A 20,558-nucleotide genomic window follows, 5' to 3' on the forward strand; every position below is an offset into this window, starting at 1 on the left:
TTTTGAAATTAATATTGCTTCATTGTGCTTTTTTCAATCTGATTTTTTTATTTTATTTGTAAACCATCTTTTGTTTTTGTATTTTAGAGGGCTCAGGCTGATGAAATGGAAATGCTAACAAATCATGTCAAGTCGTCTGAAGAGAGCCCAGATGTACCGTCACTGGATAAACCTGAGCGGTAAGACTATCTCCTCAAAAGGAACATTGGTTTACCTTTATAATATCACTTTTACTACAGTGGCTAAGGATATGGGGACATATAGAGGTGAGTTTAACTTTGCATATTACAGAACATTTAATGACTGCAGAAAAACATTGACGTATGCCATGACTGAGATACATAGTATATGTATTAACCTAATACAGTACTTTAGCAATCTGGAGCTGTGTGTTAAGACTATGCTTGGAAGGGTATGATTATCAGTGCCTATCTCATCCCACTGATTGGCATAACACACTTTTTTGAAGAAAACCCCCAAATTACAGGCAAGATCGCTTTAAATGCATGCAACTTCGTAGCTAACATTAACAATATGCCAATGAAGAAAGTAGCTATACTGCACAACTTGAGAGATACATAAGACTCCAGAATTATTCGAATTCTGGAGCAAACCTAAATGAAGACTAGAAAAGCCTTCCACAGACTACCGAATGTCAGTGCACAAGGAACACTATCAACCAATAAGGCGGAATATGCATTCTTGAAAACCAAGTGAAATGAGTTGAATTTTGGAACGGAGCTCGGAAAGTTTTAGCATGCAAATTAATCTTAACAGTTCTGGACCGATTACGTGTGCAGTTGGGTTGCTAACGCAGACCGGAGCAGATACATTGGTGGAAATTTACTTCACTCTGCGGAAGGCGGTAAAACGCACAGGATTTATATATTTTTTAATAATTCCTATATTTATAGACACTGTAAGGTAATGACCTTCACAAAATATTACAAAAGCACAAATATGGCTATTTACTCACTGAAAACGAATAAAGACCCAGGGTTAGACAGCTCAGCCTTTTCCTGTTAATAATTTTCCAAACATTTACAATACTTATTTGATAGTGTGAAGGGGGAATCTCTCCATAACCTAGAGGCGAGGCTATCACAGTCATGGAAAATCCCTAAAAGGTAGTTATTCCTATATCCCATACCATTTCCTAGTATCAACACAGTGTGTGTGCTAAAATCCCAGCTAGCAGATATGATTAAATGCACCCAACAATAATTGCAATTGAACAGGCTGGCCTTGTGGGAGATAGGCAGATCTCTGTCAATGCGTGGAAAGTTATTGATTTAGAAATTCTGCATTCTGCAAGTGCTTTTTAAGTGCTATAGTCTGCAGTGCTGACCCTGCTGGTGCCGTTAGATCTCCAATGCATTGTGTTTGGGTGGTGTGATGCTCCACACTCTGACCTTACACTGGTGGACTTAAAAATCGAAACGCAGAGCATTAGCGTGTATGTTCTGCAAGTGCTTCTTCTTGGCAGTCTGTGGTTGCAATGAGGAGGCTGAGTCGGTGTGGTTCAGTTGCTGCCAGTGAAGACAAGTTAAGGCAGGGTGAGCCTACTTGCTTGCGCCCTTAACAGTGTATATGTGGCGGACGATCTCTCTGCGGAAGACTGTAAAATGATGAATAAAAACAAAGCAAAAATGGACGGTATAGCGAAATAAAAGATCAACTACTATAATGACTACCGTAGATATTTCAGACAGCCCCCAAAAACAGAACTGACCCCTGTGGGTATGGAGCAGGACTTGCCTCCTCTTGAAAGTATGGTGAAGACTACACAGTGAATGGACAGGAAAATGACAACTTATTTCCAACCAGAGGCTCTGGTGAAAGAAAATATTTAGAACGCAGATAGCTACTGTTATAAGTACACAGAATGTTTCTAATTCTTCAATGATTGATTTAAACTCCTTGCTCAACCTGTGCTTTTCCTTGCAAACAGGAATAGCTGCTCAGGAAGAGCAAGAAAGGCAAGTCATTCCAGATATTCCAGCTGCTTCATTAGGAGAAGGAATGTCCCGTGACAGGCAAGCCTCAGGCAACAAACTGGACACTACACCTGTGCTCTTCATGGAAAGTGATGAAACGGAGGCTTCCTCGGCAGAAAGTGAATGTTCATTGGAATTACAACCTGTTATATCTACGCTGCATGCAATGAAAATTCTATTAGAACTATGTGGGAAGATGCATGAATAGATACAATCACATGGGGAAAACTTACAGCTCATGACATGTGGACCAGGATTGGTCCTCCCCCCAGTAATCTGCCAATCATTATATTGAGTAAAGACAATGTTCCTGCAGACCCTAACGCTGAACCAATCGTGGAACAGTCACTAAAATCAGATGCTAAGGAGGAAAGTGATTAACGTGTGAGGGGGGGAAGTCTCTTAGGAGATTTACCTAACATGGAAGCAGAGGCATAAAAACAAGTACCAAAATATTGCCAAATCCAAAAATGGCTATATGGGCATGAGCTTGAAACCGACTGACAGTGAGAAGGACGAGGGTGCACCTGGGACCACTGCCTCTAAAAGGACAGGGAAATAAAACAGAGGAAAGAAGAGCGAGGCAAAAGAGTGGGTACCTTAAAGAGTTGGGTATGAAAGGATCAAGGGGCAAACAGTAAAACCTTGAGGGTGGATGTTTCAGAGATGGAAGATTCTGGGACCGATTCAAATACTAGTTGTGGGATTATTGCTGACAGATGCTCGACACCCCACTGGTCCATTGCTGTTCCGGTAGTGGGGACTAAAGCTACCCCACATGACAACAGGCCTGGTGACTCTGTTCGATCCTAAAACTTTTGTGACCAGTTTATTTTCCGACAATCTGACTTAATTAACTACTGTGTTTTTTTTTTCGTTTTTTACTTGCTGCAGTTAATTTCCCCTTTAAGGGTCCTGGGATCTAGTGATTTTGAGTATATCAAGTTCATAGAAGACTCAGTGATCAATGCCTCATGTATTCATTGCTTCTCTGTGGAAATAGTTGGGATTATTAAAATGTATGAGGTTAACGTTTTCAAATTGTGCTTCGATCTGGTGAATGGAAATTTGAACAGAGTAAAACTAAATCCATGCAGCGGCCTTGGTACGATTGAGGATCTGAGAACTGTAATGAATAACGGAGACCGACAAGTTAAGAAGCCATCAACAATAATGACATACATGATTGGAATTGGCTTTCAGAATTCCTTCCAACTCATCCCTCTGAGATCATGAACTGGTATATTATCTTAGAACACACGTTGTCATTGCCACTTTACAGACTCGGCTGGCTCCCTCAGTAATAACATATATTCATGTTGCATGAATGCTGGCTGGTTTCTGACTTTGTTATTGATGGCTACAGGGCCAAGTGGGGCACCCTTATGGTGGTCTTGTTATTGGTATCCGAAATAATATGAAAGCGCAAAGTGTGCTTGTCCCAACACATGAGAAAAAGTTACTAGCGGTGGAAATACATTTAGAGCACACTGATAATCAATGAAGGATATTACTGTTAAATGTGTATGATCCTCCCAGGGTGGGGAGCTATACTGAAGGGATCTTTGAAAGTATTGCAGGCATTTTGACATACCAGTTTAAAAATGAAGAGGAAGATATGATCTTGTTGGCACGCTACTAGAATCCATATTGTGATGACTTGAATGTAATACAGTGTAACGGCTGTGTATTTGCCAAAAATGGGCCAAAACATTTAAGACCAAATAAACAGGGTAGGTTGTGGCCAAACTATATGGATAAATTGAATATGGTCATGTTGAATGTATGTACTGACTGGGATCACCCAGACGGGTGGACCTGGCATTGTGGGGGGAAAAAAGGCAAAGCAAGTTTTCTTTTCTTTGTAGTGGTAGCCTACTTGACCTTGTCAGAAAATGATTTATTCCACAAAGGATTTAGCAACCACGTTGCACTGAAGCTGCAGGTGTGCCTGGATATAAAAACGAGTGTGCGATTTCCCATGCTGACAGGACATCTAACCCTGGTGGTAACAGCATTAGTTGGTCTGCAAAAAATGTAGATGGAATCAGTAAATTCTTTATCGATCAACTCTACTACCATCTACTAGAGCTAGAAAGTATGACCTCCAACGAAATTGAGGGCTGGATTTCCCAGCTCTCAGAAAATGTTGCGGCAGTGAATAGCAGAGTATCAAAGAGGGTCACAAAGAAACAAACATTTTTGATGACGTTCAAAAAGCTAAATGTGAGGCTAGAAGGAGATCAAAATGACAAAGAAGACTCCGATATAGCGTAGTGATTTGCTATGCTGTTAGGAAAATAAAAAATAGGTACTCCAACTGGCTAAAGTGATGTAACCAATTAATTAAGCAATATGCCCGAGCAGCGGGGGCATTACCGACTTAGGTAATGCCCTGGGGCCCATAGTTATAGGCCCCGAGCGAAGCGAGGGCCTTAACGAAGGCCCCGGGGCATTACCAGAGTAGGTAATGCCCCCGCCGCGAGGGGCATATAGCTATTAGTACCGCTAAAATCTGCGTGACCAGGGAACTAAAAGCATTATTTTTTTCCCGAAAAGCTACAGCGTTTCGGGCAAAAAAAATGTCAAAGAAAATGGCCACCATGTAAAGGGAAAACGGAGACCATTTTCCCTTTCCATGGCGGCCATCGGGTGTGGAGGCGCTGGAAACAGAAGCGTTTCCAGCACGTCCGCTCCTAAAAAAAATGAAGGTAAGTGGGATTGGGAGGGCGGAAGGGAGGGGAAAGGGAAAAAAAAACGTACGTGGGCTGGGTCCCCGGTGGGGGAAGATAGAAGTCTCCAGCCGCATGGAGGCTCGGAGCGGGGATGGCCCCGCTCCGAGTCTTCACACGGCTGGAGGCTTTCATCGTCCCCCGCCGGAGACCAAGGCATAGAAGGTAAGTGGGGTAGGGAGGGCAGGGATGTGGGAGGAGGGAGGGAAGTAAAAAAAAAAAAGAAAAGCCTTACCTCTGTCCCCGGCGGGGGGGCGAAGGTAGCCTCTCCGCCTTGGGGAGGCTCGGAGCGGGGATGGCCCTGCTTCGAGCCTCCTCATTGGCTGAGGGGCTGCCACGCCCCCTGCCGGGGACAAAGGCTGTGGAATCCCGACGGAGGGATTCCCAGCCTGGTAACGACTCAGCGAGGGCCAATCAGAATGGCTCTTTCATTCTGATTGCACCCTCGCCGGGTACTAATAATGCTTAATGGTGAAAGTATTCTTGTAACCTTTTTCTGTACCCTGCGCCCTGATACCCTCAGGTCTGGTGCGCATTACAAATAAATAAACAAACAAAAGATGTGAATTTTGGCAGATGGTGAAACCAAACGTGTATGTGAGATTATTGGTACTCAGGAGGGTAACCTTTCCAAACGAACTGCAAATCCAAAAGCACCTGGAGAAAATACATAATTGGCACTTCTAAGGATAGGGAGCAATCATCCTCTAGCGATGGCAAACAAACAGGCCTCTTCAAACTAATCGTCGATAGAGAAGATATTGAGTTAATCATCAGAATGCTTAAATGTTCTAGAACCCCGGACCTAATGGCCTGGCAAATATTGTGCTAATACAACAACCAGAAAATAGAGCCTTCATTATGATAGTTTTATTTGCTAAAGTATGCTTAGAAGGCGTTATTGCAGCATTGTGGAGGTGCTCAATGTTAATACCAGTTTACAAAAAAGGCATTAAGACGTCTCCAATGAACTATCGAATACTTTCCATATTTACGACCCTGGTGTTGGTGAGCTTTTAGAAATATGTTGACTCTGTGGCTCTACTGGGAGACTTTCAAACAGGCTTTAGAAGTGACTCTGCGACGGCACATAACTTCGTTCTTCTGGACACCCTAATTGGAGAGGCCTGGATGAAACGTAAAACCTCCCCTGTATGTTCCTTATGTAGACTTGAAAACAGCCTTCAATTCTTGTCAGTTGATCGAGATTATGGCTGTAGTTGAGCAATTATGGTATACCTGGTTGGCTCTTAGATGTACTGATACAGCTGCATGATTGCACTCAGGTACAGTTAAGGCTGGACAGTGGGGCTTCTGGCAAGGGTCTCAACTAAACAAATAGAGGTGTAAAACAGGGATGAGTTATAGCCCCTCTCCTGTTCACCTTTATATTGCTGACTTGCCTAACAGATTGAGAAAGGTTCGCAACACTTCTCCCAAAATTGGAGAGACACACGTGGGATGGCTATCCCATGCAGACAACATAGTTATATTTAACCATACTTATGTCTGACTGCTAAGGACTTGTATTGAATGTAAATGTGCCACAGAGAAAAATGTGGTCTTAAATGTTGAAAAGACCAAATACATGTGCGATTCGAGTAAAAACTGTAGAACAACACTGATCTTCTTACCCGAGGGAAAAGTTGAGTAAGCTTGTGAGTATTGGCACTTTGGGATAGTTGGATTAAATGGAAAATAGAAAGTTAATGGCTGCGAAACATTGTAAATCCACCATGCTAACTGCCCTTATCAGAAAATGTGTATATGGAACAGCTGGTTATAGCTTTCAAGGGATCCTCTTACTGTAGAAGCACAGCTTCTGCCCTGCTGTTGTGTATGGTCTCGAGGCTTTGGGCATGGATGATTATCATTGGCTAAAAGACTTGAAGGGAAATGGTGGCGTAAAATCTAGAATCTTTCCCAAGCAGTCCTGATGGAGCTACTTCGGTTACAATTGGGACTGAAATCCATTGCTGGTTTGGTTAAAAGAAAGAAGGGGGTCCTTTATAATAATGCTGTTAAAGATCCTAAATGCCCTCTTCTAAATCGTTTGGGTAAGGTAATATTCAACAAAGCATCTTATTGCCATAATGCTGTGCTTAGTTTGTTTAAAATGATTGATTGGAGACCAGATTGGGAACACGATTTCTTGAAGTTAAAAAGCTGAATTTGAGTGTAAATTTGATTTGTGGGTTGGGGGTTGAACTCTGAACACATTTCAAACCTTAAGAGATATTAATTTAACGGAAAAGTGTGCTATACCTATCCTAGACCACAACGATATCTAAATATGTCCCTCAAGTGCGGTCAGAAGATTTGTATGATTGATGAGGATACATCAACTCCCTACCTTAACTACAAAGGGCCCTTACCTGAAAATCCTACATGAGCAAAGATTCTGTTGAATATGGAAACTGCCTAATATACAGGAATCGATACAGCACGTGTTGACCTCATGTAAGGGAATGAGTGTTTTATACATCAATAAGCTATCAACATGTGTGTATAATTATGAATCTATCTGTAGCAACAGGTTTTGGCAATATTGCCTGAACTCCAGAAACACTACACTGCAGATAGCTTAATTTCAAATCTGGCAGATAACTGAATGTAAAACTGATCAGCGTAACTGGTAGATAACTATAATAGCTGCTACCTTCTCAGGGACCCTTTACAAACAAGTACTTTTTTTCTGTATGTTTTATAAATTACCTGATTGGATGATTATTACACAGTGCAAGATCTGAATGTCTGATTATTATTGGTATGATCTATTGTTAGTATTTTTCTTATTTTAAAGAATATTTGTTTTATATATTTTTTCCTTTGTTATATCTATATATGTGAAAGGTTCTTCGCAACTGAAACACATTTAAATTAAATGTTAAAAGTAATTGATTAGATAAATATTGCTCACAAGACTGGTCTATTCGGATTGCTCTTTTCGTCCTTGACGGAGAAACGGCGTTTGTGTGCCCACTTCTGAGAGCAGTTAAGGAAAAATGTGCACTGTGTGAACAATTCAGGGAGTCTTTGCATTGTCATTTATCTCCCCAAACTAGGCTGTCAGTGAATTTTCTGGGAAACCAACTTTGTCATCAGGGATGCCCACATCATCGTTATTTGCTTTGGCGGTGGAACGCCTTGCTGCTAAGATTACATTCAAGGAGTTCACTACGTGTTGAGATGAATTTAGACAAATAGGAAGCCCGTAATCTAAACCTACCTGATAGTTTGCAATCACACTTGAAGTCCTTAACCCCTTTTTAATGGTCCAAAGATAAAATCCAACATCTGGGCATTTTATTGTGTGCCAAAATCTATCTATTACCTAGGGCCAAATATCCAGATCTATTTAAATGCATTAAAGTGGATCTGCAATCTTGGAAGGATCATGGTTTTGTAGAAGAGCTTCTATTAAGATGTTATACTTTTTTTCAGAACTTGCCTGCTGCTGTACTACTCTTGGGTAAGTGCAACATGATCATATGTCCTTTGTTTGGAAAGGCTTGTTATATAGAATGATATACTTATATAGAATTAGAGTTAAAGGTGATCTTGTGGCTCCTAACATCCTAAAAGACTATCAAGTTGAGGGACTTTAACGATTGGGATAACTCTGACTTTTAAAAATTCTATTGATTAATAGACGAAAATATGGATGGTAGGGGGAGAACCTTAAGAGACATACAATGCCAATCAAGGAAAGAAGGATGTCGGGAAGCCAAATAGTGACTGATGTGACCACAGGTTGTGTTTTCAATTCAAGGATTTTATTATGATGGGTTTCAGGGTATTAGTTGGGATAAATAACAGTTGGAACTCTGGGAGGGGCTGTACACTGAAAAGGTGAAATTTAGATCTCAATAATTTCAAGTACAGTCTATCGCAACAGCAGGGAGAGCTTGTCTTGCTGTTGCGAGAAACTAACAATCACATTCTTCTGCCTGCTCTGTACTGCAGGCTTTACTCCACATACTTCTGGCTCCTACTCAGATTTTCCACCCCCTTAAATCTAGTTTCCCAAGTTGCCTACTATGTGACAGCGGGGCTGATCTGTAGGGCTTTTAGCAGTTTTGTTTTTTGTGTAGGAGTTTTACAGGATTTTCACATAGCTTTAATTGAACCTCTTTATGGCTGCTAATTAGCAAGTGACTCTGACCTGCTTGATATGTGGCTTCGTATGTGGTAGCACCATTGCCATTATCTTGGAATTCTTCCTGAGCATGTTCAACTGCTGGCGGCAGCATCCCGTGGCTGTGGGATAGCTTTTCATTAAGTTTCTGATAATGAACAAAACAAGAAACAATGCAAACAGAACCAATATCCAAGTACACAAAGAAACCCAACACTCTGGCAATTAACATGGCAACACAGGCGTTAGAAGAAGGAAAAAAAGAAAAAAAGGGAAAATCCCTTTTCTTCGTATTTTTTTGGTATTTGTTTATTATTCTAAGGTAGCACGGCGCTGGAAAACGTAGCATGTTACAGGCAGAAAACATTGGTACATACATATTTACATACAGGATAAGCACAGTGATGGTGGAATGGTCGACCTGGGTTACAATTAACATATTGGTCGGAACTTCAAGATAGGTACAGCTATACACAGTAATGGTGATTAGGTCGACTTAGGTTACAGAATAGTCTGACCATTTAGACAGGTAAAAGGTGAGATGAGGAGCAACGGAATATCAGACAAACAATGGGCTGTGATGCAAGATCATTGTGATGCAGGATCATCAGGGCTCAATTATTGGAAGGCTTATCAGTAAGCCAGAGTTTGACGCTAGTTTTGAAGGCATTGAAGGATGGATCCAGTCTGATGGAGGGGGGTAGCGAGTTCCAGAGGTTGGCAGCTTGAACAGAGAAGCTTGCTCCTCCTGCAGTTTTGAGGTTGAATCTGGGGACTGTGAGGCGGTGGGTGTGGGATGATCTGGTAGGACGGGTGGCGTTATGTAGGGAGAACTTGTCTGAGAGGTATTTATCATAGTGGCGATAAAAGGAGATAGTTTCTTGGCACAGTCCTTAATAACGGGGGCTGGACATGTCGGCTTGGCATCTTGAAGGCTTAAGGCCTTTGATGATGTTTTCCACTTCTCTGGGTGTGGCCATAGTGAATGAGAATGTTTGGCATTGAGGGAGTTGAGGTTTAGGTGGGGCACTGTCTGTTGGGCTATTAGCAAGGCTGTTCTTGTTTGCTTGTATTTTAGTTTGGAGGGAGGCTATCTTGTCCCCTACTGCTTGTTTAATTTTGGAACACCATGCAGCATCTTTTGTGCGTTCTGAGGAGGGCGGTGCTGGGGATTCTAGTTCCCTTAGTATATGGAAAAGCTCCTTAGTTTTGGATTTGACGTTGAGTATTCTGGTGTTAGAGATTTCATTTTTGGTAGAGAGAATGGCAGTTTTGTAGGTGGTAGCTGCCTTGGAAAACGGAGCCTTATTGTGAGTGGAGGGATCTTTGCGCCAGATGGATTCTGTTGTTCTTTTTAGGTTTCTCAGGGACTTAAGTTCTGGACTTAACCAGTTGTTGAGGTGGGCGGCAGGTTTGGCTTTTTTTAGTTAACAGGGGCGATAATGTCCAAAGCGGATTTCCGTGTTGTATTGTAGAGATCGACCAATTCAGTGGGATCAACATTTTTGTAGTTCGTATCGTCCGGTGTGTTGTTAATTAGTGGAGATAGATTGGGTAGTGTTATAGCACAGGTGTTCCTGGAAAGTGAGGGGGGGAATGATAGCAGGGTTGGGTGGTGCGGAACCCTGAATAGTAAAGGATATGTAGTGGTCGTCTGTCCAGGCAATAGGTTTGTTCTGAAGAATGTTTATGGAGCAGTTCAAGTCGGAGAGCTAGTCTAGGGTACGACCCTTGGCATGGGTGGGCTCAAAAATTCAATGCTTGAAGTCAAGTTGGGATAGGGATTTTTCAAGAGAGCGAGCATTGGCATCATTTGGATCCTGAAACCCAAGATTGAGGTCTCCAAGGAATATGATGCGGGAACCTGGTTTAGTGTTAGTGGAAAGGAGGCTTGCGATGTCTTCCTCGAAGGAGGAGATGGGGTTTGGGAGTCGGTAGACTAGATGTAGGAGGATTGTTTGAGTAGCTGTTAGTGGGATTTCAGATTTATTTTGGTACAAGGCATTAAAACAAATGACATAGTGAGCACGGAGATCCAGTTTGCACACTGCGGGAAACTGTGCAGCACATACCACACACTATATTTAGCTAATCATCAGCGCAACAAATCTTATATCATAGATAAGTGTACACATAACATTATCCACTCAAGGGGGCTTATCATCCGAGCGGGGCAACATCGCTTGTACGAGGCCTGTCCAAGCTTCTAAGTTCACAGTGGGTTTACTCATACCCCTCCTCAAGGCCATGCACCATTCCACCGTCTCTGCTGTGGACCATTTCAACCAATCTCTGTGTCACACCGCATAGCAGGGACCCACACACACCCTCCAGGACATAGCAATTCTACGCTTGGCGAGATTGCAGGCCAGATCCATCATCTTGACCAGATGCTTAATTTATCTGGGCAGGGGTATATACTCAGCAGGCATTCGATATGGGTCCATTTGTATCTACACACCCCTGCCGCCTCTAAGGCATGCTGGATTTGGAGCCAAAAGGAGCGCACATTTGGGTATAGCCAGAACATATAGAGGAAGTTTGCTGGCTCCCTGCCACACCATGGGGGGTGCCTGTTATTAACGTGTATAATCTTATTTGGGGGTCATGTATGTCTTATACAGAATATTCATCTGTAGCAGCCCAAATCTTGCGTTTCTAGAAACCTTCTTTACGAATATCAATGCTGCATCCCACTGCTTATCCTCCAGCGTACACTCTAAATCGATCTCCCACGCATCTCTGATTCACGCAACTCTTGTGCTAGCACCCTCAAGCAGGTCTGTTATAGATGTGATACAGGTTTCCACCCATCCTATAAGCCGTACAACGTAGACAATCCCGCAGCACATTGAGTTCCTCTGGCCACACTGGCCATTGCATCCTAGTGAAGTTAGTAAGCCTCATGTATCCCAAAAAATGCCCTTGTGTATCCAGTATTCATCCACTACCTCCAGAAAATCCCTGAACACCCCGTCTTTAAAAGTGTCTGCTCCAAGTGGCCAGGCCCAGTCTTTCCCATCCACAAAACAGGGCCAAGTCCTATATATCTCGACCTAGACTCGCAGACAAAGTGATATTGGGAGAATAGGCCAAGGACCCTTTCTATTGTATGCCATATCTTCCTACCAGTAAGTATGGGCTGTGTGAAAAACAATCTTTCACTAATCCACAGGGCCTCCTTAGGAAATGACAGTCTAACAGGACCAAAAAAACAATGAGGCATCCGGTGTGACATCATCCGCCACCCACATAGCCAAATACTGTGCTTGCACCGCCAGGTACTAAAATTCAAACCATGGCATCTGAACTCTACCATCTTCATACCACAGCCTCAGCATAGATAATGCAAGCCAAACAAAGGGGGGTCTGGGAAACTCTCTACCAGCACGAACACAGCCCATTGACTTGTACTTGGGTGGGTGGCCCCTGGGAGAGTCTCAACCAAGTCTTTAGCTCACTGTTCTTTTCACAGAAAAGAAATGTCCCCGCATATCGGTTTTTGTCCTGCCCAGGGGCAGTCCAGTACCGAAATACTAGGCAATTCTCCTCTGAACAAGAGTGCCACAGCAACCCCATACATGTGTTTCAGCCTAGTTGGGTATCATCAGTGAGGTGAAGCTGTGCCTCTCTAAGAGCAGTGAGCAAGGGGTCCACGTCCGGATTCCCCTGGTAACTTAGGGTGATACCCAAAGTTACTTGGTATGCAAAACAGAGGGGGGTCTGGGAAACTCTCTACCAACTCCCTGCTCACTGTGCTCAGAGAGGCATAGCTTCACTTCACTGATGAGGCCCAACAAGGCTGAAACACGTGTATGGGGTTGCTGTTGGTACTCTTGTTCAGAGAGGAATTGCCATAGCATTTCGGTGCTGGACTGCCCATGTGGGCGGGACAAAGACTGATATATAGATATTTCCCATCTGTGAAAGGTACAGTGAGCAAAAAGCGTGTGCTGCAAACTCATCTCAGAACAGGTTATCATGCCATGTTCTTTCTGGAGAGGAGTGCCTGCTACCTTTTAGATAATGCAAGCCTATGCCTCTTCCTGCCCCAAAGAAATCCACTCACTAGAGAATCTAAAGATTTAAAAAAGGAGCATGCAAAAAGGAACACGACATTCAAAAGGAAATACAGGGTGGGGAAGAGTATCACCATTTTCACTAATGCCACTCCCTGTCAGCGAGAGTGGGAGCAGTTTCCAAAAATTCACTGATACCAAGATCCCCCGTACAGCTCTCACTGTGTTGTCCTTGTGCATGTGCCCGGCCTGGTGTCAAATGTTAACCCCCAAATACCGAAATGATTGGGTTTCTCAATGGATCCCCAATCTAGGCTACAGGTGCGGAGACCAGCAAGCGGGAAAATGCAGGACTTTTGTCTACTGAAGGAGATGTCTGTGAGCTTCGCAAAGTTGTCTAGCACCTCTAATATGATAGGGAGGTTATGTGCAGGGTCATGTATGTATAAAAGGCAATTGTCAGCATAAAGCAAAATCAAATGGCGCGTCCCATCAATCCGAATTCCTACATCTATGAACTCAAGAGTGCAGAAAAAACTGCAAGCGGTTCCAGCGCTAATATATACATTGGGGAAAGGGACCAACCCTGCTGAGTCCCTTTATGGATATTCCAAGCTGTGGATATATGCTTACCTGTGCATACTCTATAGTCACCAGTGCAGAGTATAGCAATTTAACCCAGCGGGCAAACCCAGCGCCAATCTCAAATCCATCTAAGGCAGCATGCATCCAACGCCAATACACAGAATCAAATGCCTTGATGGCATCGAAGGAGACCACTGCATATGGAGCGTTGTGAGTCTAGGATCTGTCAATAACATACTGAAGCCTGCGCAAGTTCAATGTCATGCTCCTGTTTGGTACAAAACCAGTCTAGTCGCAGTGTATTAGAGACTCAATGACACACTTTAATCTACCAGCCAATAACACAGTTAAGATCTTAACATCTTGATTTGTCATTGACAATGGTCTATATGAGTTGCATATACTGTGTGGTTTCCCAGACTTAAGGGCAGGTATAATTGTGAATTTCCACATGCTATTGGGCAATTTTCCAGTCGTGTAAGCTTCCTCAAACACTTGAAGTAGCACTGGCCCTATTGCGTCAATATAAGTCTTATTAAATTCGGATGGCAGCCCATCCACCCTGGGAGTCCTACCTGAGTGGAATTGCAAAATACTGCTACGTATCTCATCCTCAGTTACATGCGCATCTAAGGGTGTGGCTTGTTCCGCCATGAGTTTGGCCAGGTTGATATTTGTCAGCATATCGTAGGCCTCATTTATACCCACCCCCTCTTTCACACCACAAAGCCCTTGATAGTATCTGCTAAACACATCAGTAATGGCTGACAGATGTCAACGTTTCACCTCATTTGCCAAGTATTTCAGTGATCAAATGCCTAGGCTTCTCATTCTTATACAACCACGCTAGCAGTCGACCCATCTTGTCCCCCTTACCATGCATTCTAGAGGTGTATGTGCCATAATCAAATTTTCATAGCCTTTCCCAGGCTTTAGTGCACATTATACTTGGAGACCGCAGGGACTCCTCATTTGGACCTCCTGGCAATCCCTCTCCTCAATTTGCTGTATACTTTCTTCCAACTTGCCCAACTCTGAGGTAAGGGTTCTCCTAATGCCCCCAGCTTTAGCAATCGCTTCACCCTGTACCACAACCTTAAGAGCCTCCCAAATCGAACACCAATTTTACACGCTTCCCTTGTTAATATCCAGGTATTGCTGTAGCACCTCAGCTATGTGACCGTACAATACTTCATTGGAAAGGGCATTCGTAGGCATATAAACCAGGTTGGGACCAGGCGACAGAATCTGGAAGGGTCTAGGTAACAATAGAGAATGATCGGAAATGGTCCGGCCCATATACTTCACATCCACATATTCAATCAGACAATCCTTCCCAGTGTATTCTATTCTATACCATACCTTATGTGGTGCGGAGTAATAAGAGTATCCTTGACTATTCCCGTTACGAGCCCGCCAGATATCCACTAGAGAGATCATGTAACATAGCAGTCAAGGCTTTGGCCACCGGTGAAGGTCAAGTGCATCTACAATGAAATCTACATAAAGGAGGGCATAGTGTACAATTAAATTGCCTCCCCATATCCAGAAGAGATCCCTAAAGTGTGTCAGCCTCCTGTATAGAGCATGATGGAAGCATGATGATATGGGGCATATGAATTCACAATGCAGACCTCTCTGTGTTCAATGAAACCTTGTAAAATTATCAGCCTCTAGCGTACTTGGAGCATGACGACCCATACCGAACACCCCACCATTTGGCAAAGATTTTAGGAAGTTCCTCATCTAATAGGTGCGTCTCCTGTAGTGGGTCAATGGAGACCCGCCTTCTCTTTAGGTAGGTAGCGATCCAGAGTCGTCTTGTGTATGAGGACATTCCCCGGACGTTCTATGATTGATCTTAAGTGTAGTCATCTTCCAGGCAGTACATAGCCCCCTTCCATCTCCCATCTCTCACCTGCTAACAACACATGGGTAGATGGGATATAGCGCCCACTCCATTGTACCCTCATACCTCCCCCCATTCTACCTCTCTTCCCACCCCTTCCTTCCCTGTCACCAATAGCCATGTCAAGTGCCTCCATAGAGCCACCCTCACAATAATATTGCCCAGAACCAACAATGGTGAACTTAAACAAGAACAAACCATAATAGTAAATAGAAACAAGTAGCTCAACAGTGTATCACTGTTCGAGCTCCCCCGCCTCCCAAGAGCAGACATGCTCCATAGGTCCGCGGGTGACGGCAATGTTCAAATTCTATCTAGGTGTGGGCATGTTGACATTTACAGCCTTATCTGGATGCTGTGCAGGTTGGTGTTAACAGTTCTGAGTGTGGCACATGCTAACATTCAAGTTTCATCTAGGCGCGGGCATGCTATCCTTCAGTCAAAATCCAATCTAGGCGCGACGCAGGCTAATGTTCACAATTCTATTCAAGTGTGGACATGATAGTATTCTCAATTCTATCCAGACGTGACGCAGGCTAATGTTCACAATTCTAAGTGTGGGCATGCTAATGTTCACAGTTCTATCTAAGTGTGGGCATGCTGATATTCACAGTTCTATCTAGGTGTGGACATGCTAACATTCACAATTCCATCTAGATGCGACGCAGGCTAATATTCACAATTCTATCTAGATGCGACATAGGCTAATATTCACAATTCTATCCAAGTGTGGACATGTTAATATTATGGCACTCTGTTATTTCGAGGTAAGATAGAGTGGCAGGAGTTTTCTGGAGTAGAGTGATTGCTCTAATCCCCACCCATGCCACACTCACAGTTTTTATTGGTGTCTCTTAGCTGCTGGCTTCCTTGGCGTCCCCTGCGGACACCTGCAGACACATCTTGGCGCCGCCAAAGTCGGAGCCGACCTTGGCCTTGGGGCCCTTAGCCTTGGGGCTGCCGGGCAGAGGGCTGCCCTGCGGATTCCAGATTTGTCTGTCAGGTGGCCAATCACAGGGGGGGGGGCGGGAAACAACACGGGAAGCCGGTCGGGAGGGGGAGAGGGAACAACACTGCTCGTGGGCAGCAGGGGATGAATAATTATGAAAAAAGGGCCCAAAGCTGGTCCCAAGAGCTGCAACTCACCTGGCCTTCAGTAATTACAAATGGCGAGGCAACGAGGCGGCCGGTGGCTGGGTTGCACTCGCTCCAGATGCAGTATCCAATCAGGGTGGGGGGGCGGGTTGGGAGGCAGGAAACACGGAAGCTGGTTGGGAGGGGGAGAGGGAACAACGCTGCTCGCGGGCAGCAGGGGCCGAATAATTATGAAAAAAGGGCCCAAAGCTGGTCCCAAGAGCTGCAACTCACCTGGCCTTCAGTAATTACAAATGGCGAGGCAGCCGGTGGCTGGGCTGCACTCGCTCCAGAAGAAGACGTAGTTCAACTTCTATCTACAAATACTAAGCCATCTTCACAAATAATCTTGCTAGGCAACCTTAACCTGGGCCTCAATGACCCAAATGACAACCATGCCATTGCCATTGCCAGCACCATCGAAGCACTTGGCTTCATCCACTTTATCACTAGTCCTACCTACATCAAAGGTACAAGGCTTGATTGGCTAGTTGATCACAACTGCCAGACCAAGCTTGTCTCTAATATCCCCTGCCCATGATCAGATCACCACATCATCTCCTTTACCATTCGTAAAAACACGAACCAGGATACTCTGCCACACCAAGCACCAGCAGCTCCATCGAGAAACTTTGCAATATAATGCCAGAGAAACTTCTGCCAATCTGATCTCAAATAACAAACCACAGAATCAAACCAGCAACAACCCATCTGCTATGGTAGAGCTTTACAAACAAACCCTCCTTGCTGCCATGGATGAGGTAGCACCCCTTAGCATGCGCAAAGCCAAACCACAAGTGCACCTCAACACCTGGTTCGCTCCGGAACTTAAAATCTTTGTCCAGCGCTAAAAGAACTACAGAGTGTAACTGGTTAAAATCACCTACCGTTCTCAATAGATATCTTCACTAGCATTGCAAAAACAATTCTAAGAAAACACCCTCCTAACTAAAAGCTCAACTTACAACAATAGAATTACCAATACCAACTCGGCCACCAAAGAACTATTTACGATACTACGAGAGCTTGAGCCACCAGTACCTCCATAAGAAGTATGCCATAAAGACACGGCCTGGTGCACAGACATACAAAATGCCCTTCTCAGCAAAGTTGCCACACTCCAAACTAAAACTGAACTAAAGAAAATGAATCTAGCACCCAACCAACCAGCCCAGATCCCTATATACTCAGCACAGAACTCAAACTTTCACTTCAACTTTGCTCCAGTCATCAGAATCCTTAAGCCCTCTAGTTGTCAAGGTGACATATGCCCAGCTCCTTTTGTTAAAGAATGTTAATCTGAATTAACACCCTTCATTACATCATTAATGAATGGCTCCTTCGACATCAACATTGTTCCCTCTAACCTCAACGACACATGGGTCCTTCTGCTATTAAAGAAATCCACCCTTGACGCTAGCATCTGGACAAATTACCGACCCATAACAACGGTCCAATTCCTCCTCAAAATACTGGACCGAGAGGCAGACCTGCAGATCCAAAAACATCTTGTATCCGATAACCTTCTTGGTCTCCGTCAATCAGGCTTCCGCCCAGGACACGGTACCGAAACAGCCCTGCTAGATCTAAACATTTAAATGGATTAATTCAAAGATAACGGCAAATTAGCACTCCTTCCTACTTGATTTATCTGTGGCCTTTGCCTTAGTGGACCACAGTATACGCTGTAACAATCTAGCCACAGCAGCCCACTTCTCCACCAATGCCATACTCTGGACACAGTCCTTCCCCTCTAATAGAACCATGAGATTATTCTCCCCGTCTGCAAAAGCACTCCCAACAGCAGTCCCATGCGGAGTGCCACAAGGTTCTTTGCCCACAACATATTCACTAAACCTCTCTATGTTCACCTTGATGACTTGAATATCACCCTCACTAACTATGCGGATGACACCCAAATACTCATACCCCTGACAGGCTCCTACGATAATGATACAAAATTGTTAAATCAAATTTACCAAACTATCTAGGCATGGATGGCCCAGCATGGCCTCTGCCTTAACAATGAAAAGACTGTGCTCCTCATCGGCTCTCAACTCCGACTAAAAAAGAAAACTTCATATAACTCATTCATGATAGACTGCATTAACATCAAAGTTTCAGGAAATAAAAACACTAGGTATCTATCTTGACTCTACGCTCACTCTGACGAGACAAGTCAACGCCACAGCCAAGGCCTAAAAAGCCCAGCTCATCAATACATGTAGATCCTTCCTCTCCCCAGCTAACTGTGCCACCCTAGGCAGAGCCCTCATTCTATCCAGATTGGATTACTGCAATGCCCTCTGCATCGGGACTAACAAAAGCAATCTAAAAAAATTACAGCTAATTCAAAATAATGCACTAAGAGCTGCTCTGAATAGCCCTAAGAGTAATCACATCAGAGAAACTAGGAGCTCTGTCATTGGTTGCCAGTACAAGACCACCTCCTCTTCAAAACAATCTCCTTAACACATAAATGCATTTCGCAATCTGCTCCTAAATACCTCGCAAATACATTTTCACTGAACAAACCAAACAGACCTACTTGCAGCGCTTACACACCCACAATTCCCAAATACAAACTCCAGAAAGCAGGTGGCAACAGCTTCCCAGTGCTAGCTTCCAAACACTGGAATGCTCTCCCATCGGTTCTAAGATCAAAAGCATCACTCTGAAACTTCTGAAAAAATCTAAAAACCTGACTATTTACATTAGCACATGACATCTAACCTATCTGACTCAACTACCCTTCTTGACCCCCTCCACTCTCACTTTGCGCACAGCTTCTCACCTCTCTCCTCTACACCTAGTCTATTATAAATAACTGTTCATAATTACCTGTATGTAATATAATGATACCACTCAGAATGCACAATCATGTATTCTACTTCCCAAATTTAACAAAAGATGTATGATATATAATGATAGCACAATGTATGTATGTAACTGTCAAGATTTGCAGCGCCCAGATGCCCTAGGGTTAGGCGTGCTTTGCAAATGCCTAAATAAATAAATAAATTAAATCAAAGCATCAGCATTCCAGAAATCCACCCCACCAGATCTAGTGGTGAAAGGAACCCTCCAGCAAGCTGACCAGTGTATCCACCACAGTCCAAACAGTTCAGTTGGGCACAGTAAATCCTGCAGTCAGTGGCGCGTAGGCAGGCGCTCAGCACACAAAGCACACCTATTGCATGCTCTGGTTCTGAGTTAAGAAGTGGTAAATCTCGTGGTGCCCAGATGGTCATAGGTGCAGATTCAGGGGTCCCTCTAATCGCTTCGAGGCAGCACTCAGCCCCAGCAGCAACAGTCCAGAATGCAAAGGGCAGGCCCACCACACCAGAGGGTCACATCCAACAAGCTTTAAGCCTCCCTGTGTCCATGCGGCAGCTGGAGCAGAGTGTAGGATCACAGGCAGCGTTTTCCCCCAGCAGCAGACCCAGTGTCGTCATTTCACCAAAATGCCTGGGGTAGCGGAAATGACATCACACGATCCCTTGTGACATTACAGGAAGTGATGTCATTTGAGCCCACCCCGAAGTGATATCGCGGGATGCGATGGAACGCGACCTTTCACCCGTTGACAAAACAGGAAGTTCTATCACATAGCATTGTACACTACAAAAAATATGGTTACGATATCACTATAATGCGATGTACATTTCATACAAGAATGGATCTCCGTTAAGATCAGTGTGAATACGTCCATAAACAAATGATAATGTGTTATTATAACACTTACACTTAAGCGCTTTATATAGAAAAAATATACACCCAATATCACCCAACCTGTGTTGGTACTCATTTATTGACCTCAGAAGGATGAAAGGCTGAGTTGAGGTGTTTAAGAACAGACTAAATCAGTGACTTACCCCCTGAAGTGTGCCTGAAATAAACCTTTAATGAGTTTAGCAATTATTGTATAGAATTCCAGAAAGACACATTATTTGGTATTCCTAATCTTTCTTATTTAGGGTCAGTGCTGAAAGTGTTAGACTTGTGGCACTCCTTTTCTTCTTTTTTTTAAGGGGCTTTGACAAG

At 43.8% G+C, this 20,558-nt stretch overlaps 1 protein-coding gene across 3 annotated transcripts in view; it reads left to right on the top strand.

Annotated features, from left to right (window-relative positions):
* LOC138468510 (formin-2-like) overlaps positions 1-20,558 on the top strand; it is a 609,148-nt gene that overhangs the window by 267,145 nt on the left and 321,445 nt on the right. For all 3 annotated transcript variants that reach the window (XM_069609015.1, XM_069609013.1, XM_069609014.1), the window contains exon 5: positions 88-179. In XM_069609015.1, the coding sequence (XP_069465116.1) occupies positions 88-179 (92 nt within the window). The remainder of the gene's footprint in view (positions 1-87; positions 180-20,558) is intronic.

This window comes from Ambystoma mexicanum, chromosome 4q, assembly GCF_040938575.1.
Source record: "Ambystoma mexicanum isolate Mex_15411 chromosome 4q, UKY_AmexF1_1, whole genome shotgun sequence".
Taxonomy (NCBI): domain Eukaryota; kingdom Metazoa; phylum Chordata; class Amphibia; order Caudata; family Ambystomatidae; genus Ambystoma; species Ambystoma mexicanum.